We start from the raw sequence: 17,749 nt of genomic DNA on the forward strand, positions 1-17,749 counted from the left end.
AGTGGAATGAAACTTATGTGACTGTAATCTCTTCTGTTGCAACCTGCATTTTGGGGTACATGACTCACTGAAGCCATCTGGTAAGTAGCCTGAGTTTCTTGTAACCTCTTCACAAGTCACAAATGGTTGTTCTCACCTTAGATCTAACTAGCACCGTCTGCCTAGAAGTATTTTCAATGAAATAGAGAAGTTTTACCTTTTCACTGAAATTTTCATTTAATGTTATTATTGTTAAGCATATAACTGAAAACAAGATATATTGCATATATCTGGATAGAGTATACAGAAATTGGAATTATTTTAGGTGTGTGTGTGTATATGTATGTATATGAGTGTGTGTATTTCTGTGTATGAGTCACTAAAAAGGTCTTGTTTGGGACTTGAAACTCAAGATTATTCTCTTTCCCCAGTTTCTAAAACCAGAAAGGAGCCCTTCCCTTAAGAAATGAATTGTGGCTGGGTGGTAGTGGTGACACCTTTGATCCCAGCACTTGGGGGGCAGAGGCAGATGCATCTCTGAGTTCAAGCTGGTCTACTGGACTGAGTTTCAGGATAGCTAGGACTGTTATATAGAGAAAGAAACCCTGTCTTGAAAAATAAAACAAAACAAACAAAACAACAACAACAACAAAAAAAAAACAAAAAAGAAAGAAAGAAAGAGAAAGAAGAAAGAAACTGTGTAGAGAGGGAGACTAGTATTTTTGAAAAGGTCATGAGTCTGAGAATACTATAGAGGATTTGATCCAAGGTTCCTGGAGCCAGTAAGAGAAAACTGGTATTTAGGGGTTGAAGGTACAAATTGTAAGGAGTAAGCCTCCTTGCAGTTTTCCATAGAGCTCTGGTAATTGGCTGTGTCTCCACTGTGCCAGTGAAAATAAGTTTTGAGTTACTGGATCTGGCATTGGTATAATGATCAGTAGTTTAGTCTAATTTGTGTGTGTGTTTATATTTGTGAATCAGCTGAGGGATCAACCATAGAGGAAATGTTTTATGTATATGAGAGAGATAAAAACTCTGAATTGTATTAAAATGGAACTGATTTCTTTGGAAACAGGAATTGATATTTTGGTGAATAATGCGAGTGCTATTAGCTTGACCAACACATTGGATACTCCTACAAAGAGAGTGGATTTGATGATGAATGTGAACACCAGGGGCACCTACCTTACGTGAGTCATAAGCAGAAATGTGGGCAGGGATGTCCTATTGTGGTCTTAGAGAACTTACTACATATAAACAGATGGGGCCCAAACAGCAGTACAAGTTAAAATCTAGTTGATATCTAATTGAGCTAATGATGTTAGTATCTGTCCTAGCTGGAGTTACTACCATTGTTTGATGAAACACCATGACCAAAAACAAGTTAGAGAGGAAAGAATTGAATTGCTTTGCACTTGCACATCATTGAAGGAAGTCAGTACAGGAACTCAAACAGGGCAAGAACATGGAGGCAGGAAATGATGCAGAGGGCATGAAGGTGCTTCTTACTGGCTCTCTCACTCTGTCTTGCTCAGCCCATTTTCTTATAGAACCAAGACCACTAGGCCAGGGGTGGCACCACCCACAATGGGCTAGGCCTTCCCCCATCAATCACTAATTAAGAAAATGCCCTACACACTTCCCTACAGCCTGATCTTATGGAGGCATTTTCTTAATTGAGGTTTCCTCTTCTCAGGTGACTTTATCTTGTGTTAAGTTGACATAAAACTGGCCAGCACAGTATCTAACTGTGGTGCTGAGAGTTTTCAATATGATGTATAAGACAGAGCTTATTGTTATAAAAAGTGTGATGTGGGTTTGTAATGTTAATGGCCCTGCTGGCTAGCAAATTGCAGCTGGTAAGGTTATTTAATAGATCACAGGAAAGCTGATGCTTTCAATGTAAATGAGATGAACTCCTTTCTCTGATTGCAAAGTATGGTCTTACTGTTAGAATGGACTCAGTTTTTTTTTCTTTTTTTTCTTTTTCCTATTGATTGGTTGAGGTACAATTTCAGTTTTAATGAAAATCAATTATAATTTGTTTGTCTGTCCTCATTTTACCTCTACAAAAGTGAAACACTGGGCTAGAGAGAGAGCTCAGAGGTTAAGAGCACTAGTCCAGAGGTCCTGAGTTCATTTCCCAGCAACCACATGGTGGCTCAAAACCATCTATAATAGTTCTGGTGCCCTCTCCTGGCATGCAGGCATACATGTAGGCAGAACACTGTATACATAATAATAAATTAAATCTTTTTAAAAAGGGGTGAAACACTTTTAGGAATGAAAAACAGTTTGCACAAAAACTCTGCAGTGATATTGATTGTATTTGGTGTCTACTAGAGTGACCGAGTAGTGGTGGTGCACGCCTTTAATCCCAGCGCTCAGGAGGTAGAGACACATGGTTCTCTTGAGTTCAAGGCAGTCTGGTTTACAGAATAAGTTCCTAAACAGCCAGGGCTACACAGAGAAACCGTGTCCCAACCAAAAGGGGAAAATGTTAGAATTGGTTACAGTTTTGTATTTGGAAATAATAATAATTAAAAAAAAAAAACAAAAACCTGACCTAAATAAAAAGAATGGTTTAGTTCACAATCCTCCCTCTACCCCTTTTTATCATTTCAGTTCTGGGGCTTGAACTTTATGACTTATACATCGTAGACAGATGCTCTACAATTGAACTATAGCCCCAGCCTCAAGAATTTCTCTTGTGATTTTGAGACAGGGTCTTCCTATGTAGCTCAGGTCGGCCTGGGACTTGGCAATCCTTCCGCATCAGCTTCTTGAATGCTGGGTCTATAGTCATGCACTGCCATGCTTGATGCTTTAGATGTTCTTGAATATGAAATAAAGGTATAACTGAGCTATAATATTGTTTAGCTATATGATGTTATGATTTTAATATTTAAAATTATGAAAATATTGGGTATAAATCTTTTATAAAATAAACAATGTATTTCAATAAGTGGTTAAAAATAAAATTAACCCTTATAAAGGCACATGCCTGTAATCCCAACATCCAGGAGGCAGATACAGTGGGATTACTCCATGTTCAAGGCTAGACTGGGCTACATAGTGAATTCTAGGCCAGCTTGACCTATGTAGTCAGACTCTTGTCTCAAAAAGCAAAAAACAAAACAAAAACAACAACAGCAACAACAACAACAAAAAAACAGTAATCAAAACCAAACCTCTAAGTTACATATTGCTTTCAAAGGTGTATTGCATTTTTTATTGGTAAAATAAACTAGTGTATGTGATGCCACTCATAGCAACTTTTTATTTCATGTTGAACATATGCACAGTCTGAAGTATCTCATTTGAATCCTTGCATCAGTCCTAGATGGTAGTGGGTATTACCCATTTTATAGTAACATCCTGAGGACTAGAATGCTGATTTACCCAGTGACATACAAAGGGAAAGAAGCAGGATTTGAACATATGACTGTCTGACAGGTATAGTTACTACTTCTGGAAATTGTGTGCTTGTTTGGGTGGGAGAATTTGGGAAGATTGTGGTTGAAGATATCTTCAGTTGAGCATAAAGCTAATAGAGAAAGGAGTTAGTTTTTTCCATCAAGCAGATCATGTGGTCAGTACATGAAGCATGGTTTCAAAACATGAAAAATAGTACAGTACCTTTTATTATCTTCATTCTAGAAAACAAAGTCACTTTACAAACAGGATGACCAGACAGATCTCTGAGCAATTTCAGTTGCTCTGTGGAAGTACTTTAAAACATAAGCTATTAACTTGGCTTGTGTTCTCTTTCACTTTCAGATCCAAGGCATGCATTCCTTTTTTAAGAAAGAGCAAAGTAGCACATATTCTCAATCTCAGCCCACCCCTGAACCTAAATCCTCTGTGGTTCAAACAGCACTGTGGTAAGTGTTAGCTGAGGGAATCGTTTGTTTGGCTAATTTGTTTTGAATTAATCAGTGTATTTAATATAATCACAACCTAGATGTAATTCTTAGTATTGAATTTTCTGCTATAGGAGTTCAAGATAGTAAATTCCTAATCATTTATCTATAATCCAAAAGTCTGAAGTATAATTTGCACTTGACACAATTCACAGGTCTTAATGGTTTGATTTAATGAATTTTGGCAAATATGTATACTGTGTAACTACTCAAGTTATGATGTTGCACTGACCATGCCCAAATGGTGTGGATGCGATGGGGTAGGTGGTAGGCTAGGTCTGAGGTCCCAGACCCCAGCTGGCTCTCTCTTGGTTCCTGTCTGGTCACGGAGAGAAGCTTGGACGTGGATCCTTGGAGTGGGAATTTGTGGGTCATTGGTTTCTCTTGTAAATGACTTCTCCCCAAATAAAAGAAATAACCCATATTTTATCCTCGTCCTGTGTATCATAATTGATGCATCGATATTATGAAATGGATTTCCACCATTTTTATGTCTCAGTAGGTGTATTGTTTACGTAATTTATTAATAAAGTTAGTTGAAAATAGCTATAAAATACATTTCATAACAAAGGAATGATGTAAGGTGAATATGGTAGTTTACAGGAGCTATGTACTGTACCTCACTTAAAATATTATCAAATATTTAGTTCTTATTTTAATTCACTTGCATTTAGGAAGGCACTGGGGTAGGAACCCACAGAGCAAGACTAAAGTTGTATTCTAGTTGATGTAAGTTGGAAGCCTTTGCTTTTAAAATTATGTGTGTGTCTCAGTATAAGTGTAGGCATCAGACCTCTGAGCTCAGAGGTGGTGAACCATACTCCTAGTACTTGGGAGCCTGAGACCGGAGAATCGGGAGTTCAGAGTCATTCTTGTTTAACATAAAGAATTATCTTATATATTTTGTATTTTGAAAAGAATTGTCAAAAATTAACCAGGGAGAAAATAGTAACAGAAAGTTAGTTGTTTCTACTCAAAGATTAGTTTCTCAATTATATTATTATTCTTTGTGGTTTCTTTCAGCTTATACCATTGCCAAATATGGCATGTCTATGTGTGTGCTTGGAATGGCAGAAGAATTTAGAGGTGAAATTGCAGTCAATGCCTTATGGCCTAAAACAGGTTTGTACTTAAAATAAATCCTCTAATTTGAATTGTAATTCTCCTCCACCCCAGGCTCAAACCCAGTGCTCACTCTAGGTGAGCACTCTGCCAGTGAGCTAGTTCTCCAGCCAGCCCTATCCTTGACATCTTGTGAAACATCTCCAGTCACCTGAATCTTTATGTTTACTGTGCAGTATAACAGTCTTGCCATCCATCTCCCAGCTTTACCTTGGACTAAGTGGCTGACTCTTTCTTTAGCCAGCAGTTATGATGACAGCATATCACTAGAACATACAGAGAGTCTCATGAAAGTCAACAGAAATAGTTTCAGCAGATTCTCTTAGAACCTTCAGATTGAAGGGCTAATTAAGTAGTGGTAGTTGTAGTTAGGCATATATACATGGCTATAGTCACAGATACCCTGGAGGCTGTGGCAGAAGAATCACTTGAACATGGGAATTCATAGTTAGTGTGCCAGAAAGTAATAATGTTTGTAAAAAAAAAATAAATAAATAAATAAATAAAGCAAAATTGGGTGTCTCTGGCACCGAAGAGAGAAGGCTTTAACTTTTATTTATTCATTTACTTTACTTTTTTGAGACAGAGTATATCACATAGCTCTGGTTTTCCTAGAATTCACCATATAGACCGGGCTGACCTTCAAATCATAGAGATCCACCTGATTCTGTCTCTGGGTACTTGGAGGCACCCAGCCATGAATAGTGAGCCTACCCAAGAGGTTGCCAGAAAGCTTTTTCAGGTCTCATGTGGGTTTACATGCCCCATATTGGGTGCCAAATGTAGTAGTGGTTGCTTCTTGTGACTGCCAGCCCACAAATAATGGAGATTTATTATTATTTATGAAAGCTCAGTAACTTAGTTTGTTTCTAAAAAGCTTTTTTTATTTTTTGTTTTTTTGTTTTTTGTTTTGTTTTTTGAGACAGGGTTTCTCTGTATCTTTGGAGCCTGTCCTGGAACTCGCTCTGTAGATCAGGCTAGCCTCGAACTCACAGAGGTCTGCCTGCCTCTGCCTCCCGAGTGCTGGGATTAAAGGTGTGAGCCACCTAAAAAGTTTTATAACTTAACACATATTTCTTACTCTACATTCTGTTACATGAGTCTCTCCATACTGTCTGTCCTGCTTCCTCCATGTTTGGCAAGTGACTCTGTCTTCTTCCCAGAGTTCTCTCTCTGCACAGAAGTCCCTCCTATACCTCCTGTCCGGGTATTGACTGTTCAGTTTTTCACCACTCCAGTCACAGCAATGTATCTTCACACAGTGTACAAGTGTTCCACAACAGCTCATCATATTGCCTAGTTTCCTTCTTGCTAACTTCAACATCTCTTGGAGATCATGTTTCAATTTATACCTCCATTTAAAACTCTCTTTAAAGTGGGCTATAAGGTCCTCCTGCTTATAGTCATTGTATATTCCAGTGAAGTTTTTTTTTAAGATTTATTTATGTATTTTATGTATATGGGTGTTTTGTCTGCATGTACATCTGCACACCACAAGAGTGCATTGGATCCCAGGAGACTACAGTTATAGATGGTTGTGAGCCACTATGTGGGACGTGAACTCAGGACCTCAGGAAGAACAGCCAGTGCTCTAAACCACTGAGCCGTCTTCTAGCCCCAGATTTCAGTGAATATTGATAAATAGTAAGTGGATAAAAGAGCGTACAGTATGCCTGCCTTCTGCTAGCTCTAAAGTAGACATTTTGTACAAAGCTTATATAATAGGGAGACATTGTACAACAGGAAGGATGGAGAGTATTATCAGGATTGAAAGGATTTGCTGAGGTCTTTTCTTTAGCTCTGAGATGTGTGTTTCTGGTGGTTTACTAGACACTTTGGAGCCAGTAGTATCATTAGGTCCTAGACATGATAACACATACTGAATTTACAGTTGTGTTCCTTGTAATGAATGATATGAACAATTACATATAGAACACTTTCGAAACACAGAAGGAGGGCCTTATAGCCCATGTTAAAGAGTTAAGAGAGTTTCAAATGGAGGTATAAATTGAAATATGATCTCCAAGGGATGTTGGGGTTAGCAGGAAGGAAACTAGGCAAGACATTCATGGACAGCAGGAACAACAGGCAATCACATGAAGCATAACCTATGTGTATACTAGACTGCCTGGAGATTGGGGTGTGTATGTGTATAATAGGTTGTGGGTGTCATTTCCCATGGCATTTGAACATCTGCAGTACTTCAGGTTCACTGGAATGCTGGCTGGAGGGGTGGGAGTGGGTAAACTAGACTTCAGTCTTCTATGCCAACTTAGGCAACTGGGTTTTTTCCCCTCACTTTTTGGTGCAGAGGATTGAACACAGGCCTCACTTATGCTCGGAATATACTCTTTTAAAAATAGAGTTCCTTCCCTAGTTGGGCAGCTTGAATTTCAAGCTATTCGGTGGAGAGCTATTGGAAAGATTTTTAAAAGGAGAAATAATAAGTAGAGGAGGAAATAGCAGTGGAGTCGTACAGTGTTTATGTAGGGCATTTAGTGTGACATGGGGGGTGAATTGTAGAGAGGAGGTGGGACAGTTAGTTCACTACTACATTATTCATGAGTGAAGAGAAATGAAAGTACAGGCTTCAGATTTGGTGTGAGGTGACTGTTTTACACATTTTCTTGTGTAAAGATTATGTAACTGGAACCAGGAGTAACCTTCCTCTGAGTACCTTTCAGGGAAATGGGGATTCATCCTACTTAGTGGAATGAACACCAGGTAAGTTATTATTATAACAGAGCGGTGTCCAAGCTGCCTGCTGGCCTTGGCTGGGCGCAGCATGCTTTTCCACACTGGCAGCTGTGCCCTCCTTCCTGGCTGTACTTTGCCTCTTATGAGTTTAGCATGTACAGTGAAGGGATTGGGGACAGGAAGTTCTACTGTTTGCTTGAAAGAGGATCTCAGGCTCTCAGCTAGGTTGTTTCTAGGATTGTGATTTTCTTTTACTTTTTACAAGATATCTTTTCATAGTTTCTGCTGATTAGAGGGAGTGGCTACCTCTTAACTCTTGGCTATTCTGGACGGGAGGGGTGGTAACAGAAAAGTCCACTTTGGAGCAGATTTCATGCAGGTGGCGGCTGCCATTAGCTACTGATTTGGAAACGGCAGCAGAGGAGGGTCACCTCCAGCCTTGTCATTGTTTTAGACACTGGAGGTACATTGGCGAATAATGCAGAGGGCAAAGATGAAAACATTGGGGAAGGAGCTTCATATTTTAAAGAGAGGAAGCTAAGATCCGAAGGGTTGCAGTAGCCTGCCAAAAGTCATGGCCCAGTCCATATAAAAATCCCGCTCACTCATCTGTCAGCTCAGTGCTGTTTTTGTTAGCCCTTGCTGGCTTTTTAAACTCTCAAGGTTGCTGTACAAATTCTCAAACATTTTAAATGAGAACTGTAAGGTTTGCTGTGCTTGTCATGAAGGATTTCTGCACATGTAGTGTGTTGAGTAACGGATGTGTTTGCTTATTTGTCTCCCTGGTTCTGTGTTGAGTAAAGGATGGGTTAGATTCTTTGTCCCCCTGGTTCTGTCTATAGAACATTTAGTGAATCCTTAGCTTGGTCTTATATTGGAGTCATGTGTGTGTACATGTTTTCTCCACAGCCATACATACTGCTGCTATGGATATGCTTGGAGGATCTGGTGTTGAAAGCCAATGTAGAAAAGTTGACATTATTGCGGATGCTGCATATTCCATTTTCAAAAGGCCAAAAAGTTTTACTGGCAACTTTATTCTTGATGAAAATATCTTAAAGGAAGAAGGAATAAACAATTTTGATGTCTATGCAATTGCACCAGGTAATGCTTATAGTTGTTTAAAGTGATCATGTTTCCACATTTTATGCAGTGAACAGACCTGTGTGTATTTGTGTGGTTATAAAATGGGTATGCTATTTTATAAGCTATCTTCTGTTGAAGGGAAAACTCCACTTATACTTTTTTTGTTTGTTTGTTTTTGGTTTTTAGAGACAGAGTTTCTCTGTTTCACCTCTACCTTAAAAGGTGATAAACAAATAGAAGTGAGGTTAGGGCTTCTGAAATTACATGATAATGCAGAAGTTACAGTTATCCACTTCCAAATTAGGAAACTGAACATTTTTGAAATTAGTCTTAGAAATCAGAGTAAAGATTCAGACATGTGCCAGATGATGCAGCACTAGAGTTCTTTATTCTCTTTGTTCTCAAAAAACAAAACAAAAACCAAAACTAAAACCCAAAACAAATCAAACAGACAACTCCCCAAAACCCACACCCCTATTTAAGCACAATCTCTTAGACTATGAACATGGTTGAATGAGTATGCCTTACAAATTGTTGTCTGATTGAGACTTTTCAGAACTTTCCCCTGTTTAAAAATATCTTCCTTTGAAATTACAGATGACTCTGATAATGAATGTTTACCTTATGTGAAATATGTTTACTCTAAGTAAAGTGCAGTGGTCTCCACTATACTCCCAGCTACTCAGGAGCCTGAGGTAGGAGGGTGGCATGAGCCCAGGAATATGAAACCAACCTGGCCAACACAGACCTTTTTCTAAAAACCAACAAACAAATGATACATTCTAAATAAAAGAGATCGCAGTAAAAAACTGGAAATTCTATTTGTACATAAGGATATTTTAAATGTTACTCATGAACCTGACATTGGAGATGATGACTATATGTTTATATTTTTTTCATCCTTAGTTCTAATTGAATTAGATAGCTGGTTACCATTTTACAGAGTATATTCACATGCATTATCTGTGTAACCTTCCTAGCAGTCCTCTGAGGGAAGCAGAGGTAACCAATCAAAAGCTTGGAGACAGGGGCTGGGGAGATGGCTCAGCCATGAAGAATGCTTGCTGCCAGAGGACTGAAGTTTGGTTCCCCACTGATTACTTCTTTAACTCCGGCTCTAGGGGTCCTATGTCTTCTGGGCTCTGTGCGCACTTACATGCATGTGCACAACACACCTCCCACACACATACACACTCTCATGCACACAAACATAATCTAGCAGGATCTGGTGGCACCTGCCTTCAGGAGACAGAGTCAGGAAAATCTCTGAGTGTAAGGCCAGCATGGTCTACAAAACTGAATTCTCGGCTAGCCAGAGCTACATAGTAAGTTTTCTATTGCTGTGAAGAGATACCATGACCACAGCAACTTTTTAAAAGAAAACATTTAATTGGGATGGTGACATACAGTTTCAGAGGTTCAATCCATTATCACCATGATGGGAAGCATGATGGCAGCAGGCAGGCAGACATGGTGCTGAAGCTGAGAACGCAAGCAACATCTTGCAGGCAACAGGAAGTCACACTGAGTGGAGTTAGAGAAAAAGACCTTAACGTCCACCCCTAGTAACACATCCTCAGACAAGATCACACCTCCTCTTTCAGACTACCACAAATCTGTCTGAAAAAAACAATTTAAGTAAATAAGTCTGGAAAGTATTTGATTTGGCAGAAGTTAGCCCAGATTGAGAGTGGACTCTGCTCCTCACCAGCTTAGTGGTGTTAGCATGTTACCCACTTTCTCTGAGACACATTTCCTTATTAATAAAATGAAGAAAATAAGCTTTTCTATGCAGACTTCCAGAACTACGTGAAAAAATGTATATAATGTGTGTGGCAGAGTACCTGTCACATACAGTGTTCAGTACTTAATATTTACAAGTAGTAGAACAGGTTCAAAGCTATTGTAACACTTTGCCTGTGGGAAGATGGATAACATGTGGGAGACCCTGAGTAAGACACACTTAGGTCCTCTGGATTTAGAACACTGTGATGATTCCTTTAGGGCTTTTTTGCCAGTGGGTATTGTTCTGGGGATCCACCTCTAGACCTGTACATGCCAGAAAGCACACACTCTTACCCTTAAACTATATTCCGAGCTCTTGGCATTCTGAGTAAGGGTCTCACTATGTAGTTCAGGTTGGTGACTTCATGATCCTCCTGCCTCTCCTTTCTGAGCTCTGGAATAGAAGGTGTGTACAACCACACCTGGCTTGTTTTCAGTTTTAAGATATGTCATTGTATATAGATTTTAAAATCTGTGGCCTGCAATCTTAGCACTTGGGGGGTGGAAGAAGGAGGAAACATAAGTTCAAGGCCAGCTTCAACTGTATAGCATGATACTGTGATTTTAGGGTGTAACAAGAATAGTTTACTCTTGTTCTAGGTGTGGGGAGGGCTACAATTCTGAAGGCTATACCCTCAGGTCTCCTCATGTACATGTCCTGTAGGTATCATTTTATATTATGATAATGTTAAGATAGTTAACTTACTTCCTATCCACAACTGTTAGTTGAAAAAAGGCCCAATGAAAGAGGATAGCTTAGCTTCACTTCGTTTTCATGACAGTAGAAAGAAAAACAAAGAGACAAACAATCCAAATACATGGAGCTCTTTAAGAAACAAGATGTTAATCAGGGCCCCCTGATGTCATGGTCAAGTAAGAAGTTAATCTTGAGTACATTAGAGGTATGTAGGAAGAGAGGGTTATAAGGACACAGGCTCCTAGGATTACAGGTACATAACAGCTTTGCATGAGAGGCTTTATTTGTTTTGTTTTATAGTTAATCTTAGCCAGAAGACCAATGAGTAATATGATAGGTTATAACCAGGTATATACCTGGCACATACCTTTAATTCTAGCACTCAGGAGGCAGAGGCAAGCAGGGTCTCTGAGTTCGAGGCCACCCTGGTCTGCATAGTGAATCCCAGGCAGTCAGGTCTATGTAGAAAGACCCTGTTTCAAAAAATCAAAACAATAACAACAATGATATACAGAGTAATGAATTAAATATGGTGTTTTCATATGTAGTTTGTTCTTTTTTTAAATTAATTTTTATTTAAATAAAAAACAAGCTTATTTTACCAATCCCAGTTTCCTCTCCTTCCCGTCCTCCCATTCCCCCCACCATCCCCCCATTCTACCCCCTGTCCACTCCTCAGGGAGGGTGAGGCCTCCCATGGGGGAATCATCAAAGTCTGTCACATCATTTGGGGCAGGACCTATGCCTTCCCCTGTGTATCTAGGCTGTGAGAGTATCCCTCCTTAGGGAATGGGCTCCCAAAGCCCATTCATGCTGGTCCCACTATCAGAGGCCCCATAGACTGCCCAAGCCCCTCAACTGACACTCATGTTCAGGGGGCCTGGTTTGGTCCTATGCTGGTTCCCCAGCTATCTGACTGGGGTCTGTGAGCTCCCACTTGCTCAGGTCAGATGTTTCTGTGGGTTTCCCCAGCTTGGTCTTGACCTCTTTGCTCATCACTCCTCCCTCTCTACAACTGGATTCCAGGAGTTTTGCTCAGTGCTTAGCTTTGAATCTCTGCTGCTGCTTCCATCAGTTACTGGATGAAGGCTCTATGATGGCATTTAAGGTAGTCATCAATCTCATTATAGAGGAAAGGCATTTAAGGTAGCCTTTCCACTATTGCTTAGATTCTTAGTTGGGGTCATCCTTGTGGATTCTTGGAAATTTCCCTAGTGCCAGGTTTGTTGTTAAGCCCATAACGACTCCTTCTATTAAGGTATCTCTTTCCTTGCTCTCCTCTGTTTTTCCCCCACTCGACCTTCCTGATCTCTCATGTTCTCCTCCCTCTTCCCCTTCTTCCCCCCTCTTTTTCGTACCTCCCTCCCCACTCCTGTAGTTTGTTCTTATTGATCTTCTTACTACATTCCTTTCCCCACCTCTCTGTACAGTACTAAAATTCATACGGAACCATGAAAGAGCCCAATAGCCAAATCAACCCAAAGCAGAACCATGCTGGAGGTATCCCAACACTTGACCTCAAATTATACTACACAACAGTAGAGACAAAGACATTATGGTTCTGGCACAAAAGCTGTCATGTGATCCGGTAGAATTGAAGATCCAGAGATAAACCCACATAGCTACAGTTACCTAATTTTTGACAAAGTTTTTAAAAATTGGCAGTGGGGAAAGGCAGCCTCTTCAACAAATGGTACTGGGGAAAATATAAAGAACTGCAAACTTTAAACACCCCCTCAGGTCTCCCAATCAGTAAATGGGCTGATGAACTGAATAGACAGTTCAGTAAAGAGGAGACAAGGCGGATCTCCCCAGGTTTGGTGGTATATGCCTCTAATTCCAGCACTTGGGAAACAGTTCAAGGTTAGCTTGGCCTACATAGTGAGACTATGTCTCAAACAAACAAACAAACAAACAAACAAAGAAAAGAAAAGAACCAAGAAAAGAAAAAGTGAGTTCCTGGACAGCCAAGGCTATACAAAGAAACTCTGTCATGAAAAAACAAAAGCAAGCAAGCAAACAAACAAATAAATAAAATTAGATCTTAAAGGTGAAATTTGTCATAGGGGAAGAAGATAACTGGATTACAGAAAAATAATTTAATAAATTAGATAAAATAGTTCAAGTTAAATTGGGACCCTTTCCATTGACACAAAAGGATAAAAAAAAAGTAAAGATAAGAATTTTATGAAAAAATATTAAACCTTAATATATTATAATCATTTTATGTAATTATTGCAACCTTATTATTTGGTGGTTAATTTTTCAGGCCATCCCTTGATACCAGATTTCTTCTTAGATGAATATCCAGATGCAGCTATAAAGGAAACAGAAACACATGGTAAGAGTCTGTTATTTCTTTTTATGTATGTGGGGATTTTGCCTGCCTGTATGTCTATATACCATATGCATGCCTAATACTGCAGAGGCCAGAAGAGGGTGTTGGATCCCCAAGTGGACTGGAGTTAAAGATGGTTGTGAGCTGCCGTGTGGATTCTGGAAATTGAACCAGGGTGCTCTAGAAAAGTAGTCAGTGTTGCCAACTGCTGAGCTATCTCTCTAGCACCAAGATTCTTTGTGTGTGTGTGTGTGTGTGTGTGTGTGTGTGTGTGTGTGTGTGTGTGTGTGTATATATTATAAAACCTTGGCTGGCCTTGAACTCCTAGAGATCTTCCTATCTCTGTCTTCTAAGTGCTGGGCTTAAAGGCGTGTACCATCATATCTGGGAAAACCATATTTTTAAATAGGAAAATACAAACACTAACTGACTGTTTCTTGTAAAACATAGTTGATGCTGTAACAGTGATAGTTTTGCACTCTAAACCAGTGAGTGGTTCTCAAGCTTCCTAATGCTGTGACCCCTTTAATACAGTTCCTCATATTGTGTGACTCCCAATCATAAAATTATTTTCATTGCTCTTTCAAAAGTGTATTTTTTTGTTCTGTCATGAATTGTAATGTAAATATCTGATGAACAGGATATATGATATGGGACCCCTATCAAAGGGTTGTTTGACCCTCCAAAGGGGTTGTAACCCTTGGTTGAGAACCACTGCTCTAAACTTCTGTAACTTAAACATAGTTATATAAAATTCTGTAAAATCTAGAAAGACTTTTGTTTTGTTTTTGTAGCTGACCCCAAGTTTTATTTCTTTTCCTTGACAGCTGCCTTTGGGTGTTTTACATTGATATTTGGAGAAAAATGTGTCATATTATATCTAACAATTTTTACAGTATGCTATGTGACTACATTATGAAGAAAATTAATTTTTTCTTTCTTTTTTTTGGCAATTTTTTTTTTGTGTGTGTGTGTAGCCTGGGCTGTCCTGGAACTTGAAGACCAGGCTGGCCTCAAACTCTACCTTTCTCCACCTCTTCAGTGCTAGAATTAAAGGCGAGTGCCAGCACTGCCTGGCTAGGCAGTTAATTCCAAGAGTGTTTTGAGCTTACCTCATTTTATTTTTGTTACTCAGAGACAATGGGTCTTGAATTACTGGTGTATATGTTGCATTTTAATTCTTGTGATCTATCTATCTTGACACCTGTGGTTTAGTGAAACATCACAAGAAAGTATTTAGGAACAAATTCTCTCTGTGCTTTTAAGCTACCTGTAGGAACTCAATGCATTTACTGTCAAACTTTATTTCCGGATAATTATATCTTTTCTGTGTCTATGCTTTATCTAAATTTTTGAAGAAGTTAAAAAAATTAGATAATAAAAAGATGATTTTTCTTTTATACAAAAAAAAAAAAAAAGCTATAGAAAGGAAAATAGTGACTCATAGCCCTACAATCTAGAGACTGCTGATATAAAAGTTAGATCCTTGATTCACCAGGAGGGAAAAACCTAGGAAACCAGATCATTGTTTTTCTCAAAAGGTTTCTTATAGAATGGCAGAATCACCCTGAACTCTTAGAAAATCCTTGAGTCTGGTTGTCAAGGCAGGAGGCCCCATATCCTGTTTTTGGCCCATCACCCTATGATTGGATCCATCTTCTGGCAGGAGACATATCAACTGAGTTTACATTCTCAGTTTCATTTGTTATGTGCCTGCTGTGTGCTAAGTGCTGTGGCAGCTTTTTTGCATGTTCAGTGCTGAGCTGTAGTCACATGGGCGTCCAGAGGCAGATCAGGATTTAGATTCATGTTTTTCTAATTTCAAAGCCTGTGTCTGTAACCAGTGTACATAATGGGTGTTCCTAAAGCCTGAATTCTTGAAAGTCCTTTAAATGCCATATATTAATTTATAACGAGGAGTTGCCACAGAGACTAAATATGTAGTTGCTATGTTCAGCACATTCTTTCCCTTTGGGTATAATTACATGATGAATAGTAGCAGTCAGAAGGTCATTTGTGATTATGGAGTCAGAATAAGAGGGGTTCAAAGAGTGGAGTGAGACACTGACATTAGGCTTTGGTGGGTAGACTTGTCATTAGCGATTTCCATTACCAAAATGCCCTTACTTCTCACCCTGGGGGTCAGAACATTCCTGTCCTTTGACAGCCTTCTCCACACAGAGGAGAAGCTAGTTCCACAGCTCTCTGCCTCTCCTCTCTGGGGTCATCACTAGCAGTTATATGAACATCTCCTGTAGACATGGGGGTGTACTTACACAGGTCGTAGTTAGCATATCTGGCCTGGGGTGGAACTTTCCTTTGCCAGATGACTTTTTATGAGCATATCCAAATCTATTGCATGTTTACTGTGTATTTTAACTCAAAAGACTAAGTATGTAGCACTCATTTTCCTGCTGAGATTCACATTTTTTTTTGAATCCACTACTGATAGCAGCCCCTGTTAACATTTGGCTGTACTTCTTATGGAATTTGTAAATATTAACTTATATATGTGTATATGTTCATATATATAATATAAATTAACATACATTATATGTGTATTATACATGTATATTCATATATTACACACATATAATATATACATATATATCTAATACAAATTTAAATACATACACATACACACACATACACACATACACACACACAACACACACACACACACAACACACACATATATATGTATATATATATATGTATATATATATATATATATTAGAGAGTGGGAAGGAAAGGCATGGCTTTAAATCAGTGGAGTTTTACTTTTATCATAAACACATTATTGCCATTTTGTTTTTGTTATTTATCTCTCTGCTCCCTCCTGGCACATAGGGAGCTTACTTAGTCTTTTCTAGTTTGCTTATTTTTATTTAGTTGTAGTGCTTGTGTTCAGTTGCTCTGAGTTCTCAGAACTGTGCATTCCTAGCTAGCTCTTTCCCTTACAACTAACAGCACCCTTCATCATTCCATCTTCTTGTATTTTTCTTCTGTATTTGGAAAAACCCTGTCAAGTTTATCTTCATTATTATAGAGAGTAATCTGTCAATATACTCCACTGTTTTTTGCGGGGTGGGGGGGTGGAAGGTGGGGGTGGGTTGAGACAGGGTGGATTGACAAGGTGCTAGATGTGGCTTTGGAGCCTGTCCTGGAGCTTGCTCTGTAGACCAGGCTGGCTTCAAACTCACAGAGATCCTCCTGCCTCTGCCATGAGCCACCAATGCCTGGCAGTTCTTCACAGTTTTATTTTATCTTTTATTAGTTTTTTTGAGACAGGATTTCTGTGTGTAGCCCTGGCTGTTCTAGAACTTGTTCTGTAGACCAGGGTGGCCTCTAACTCAGAGATTCACCTGCCTCTGTCTTCCAAGTGCTGGGATTAAAGGTGTGTGCCGTCACTGCCTGGCTAGAATTTTATTTCTGTTCAGTTGTCTACATTAAGAACAGTCACTGTTGTGTTTTTGTTTCTCGAGTTTCTGGCTTCAGACTTGCTTTTGCACTCTTGTTCCAGAAAGCCAGTGATGCATGGTTTCCTGCATCCATTTCCCACAGTGTGTCTGTAATACCTGAGGTTTCACAGAAGCTTTAGGTTTGCAACAAAAGCAGAGGAAGGTGCTAGATGGCTGATTATGTACCCTATGCCTGATGCAGTGCCCCACCCTCTTCCATGGTGGTGTATGTTACAGCTGAGACCAACACATCATAAGTACAGCTTTCATGTGAAGGAATTTTTGAGTTTTGTAGTAAGCCGATTGTATAAATAGATTTTGGATTTTTTTTTCCCAGCATAATTTACTCCTATCCCAGTGTGATACTGTTTTCACATCATTGGGTTATTGTTTCATTCTTGTTAATCTGTTCTCTTATAGGAGCTATCCTGGAGCTACTGTAATGAGATGGCAGGGACATATTCATTGCTTTTACTCTTCTCTGCCCTTCTAATGGATTCCTTTCTCTTCCGGTTGTCAGTTAGGACCATGTGTTACAAGGCCAAATGTAGGCCCATCTTCACCTCTGCTAAGAAAAATCCTCTTCTTCCCTTTCCTATTTATGCATATGAGTTTTTGCCTACCTACCTGCCTGTATATATACCTCGTGTGTACCTAGTAC

General features: G+C 39.3%; 2 protein-coding genes across 5 annotated transcripts in view; one reads left to right on the forward strand and one right to left on the reverse strand.

The window, feature by feature from the left end:
- Window positions 1-17,749, reverse strand: part of Ptbp3 (polypyrimidine tract binding protein 3) — a 297,169-nt gene that overhangs the window by 118,708 nt on the left and 160,712 nt on the right. The gene's annotated exons all lie outside the window — the stretch shown is intronic.
- Window positions 1-17,749, forward strand: part of Hsdl2 (hydroxysteroid dehydrogenase like 2) — a 38,370-nt gene that overhangs the window by 10,650 nt on the left and 9,971 nt on the right. For all 4 annotated transcript variants that reach the window (XM_051187896.1, XM_051187897.1, XM_051187898.1 and 1 more), the window contains 5 exons: window positions 1,055-1,169; window positions 3,760-3,863; window positions 4,926-5,024; window positions 8,631-8,825; window positions 13,559-13,630. In XM_051187896.1, coding sequence (XP_051043853.1) covers window positions 1,055-1,169; window positions 3,760-3,863; window positions 4,926-5,024; window positions 8,631-8,825; window positions 13,559-13,630 — 585 coding nt within the window. The remainder of the gene's footprint in view (window positions 1-1,054; window positions 1,170-3,759; window positions 3,864-4,925; window positions 5,025-8,630; window positions 8,826-13,558; window positions 13,631-17,749) is intronic.

The sequence above is a fragment of the Phodopus roborovskii genome, unplaced genomic scaffold (genome assembly GCF_943737965.1).
Source record: "Phodopus roborovskii unplaced genomic scaffold, PHOROB, whole genome shotgun sequence".
NCBI classification, from domain to species: domain Eukaryota; kingdom Metazoa; phylum Chordata; class Mammalia; order Rodentia; family Cricetidae; genus Phodopus; species Phodopus roborovskii.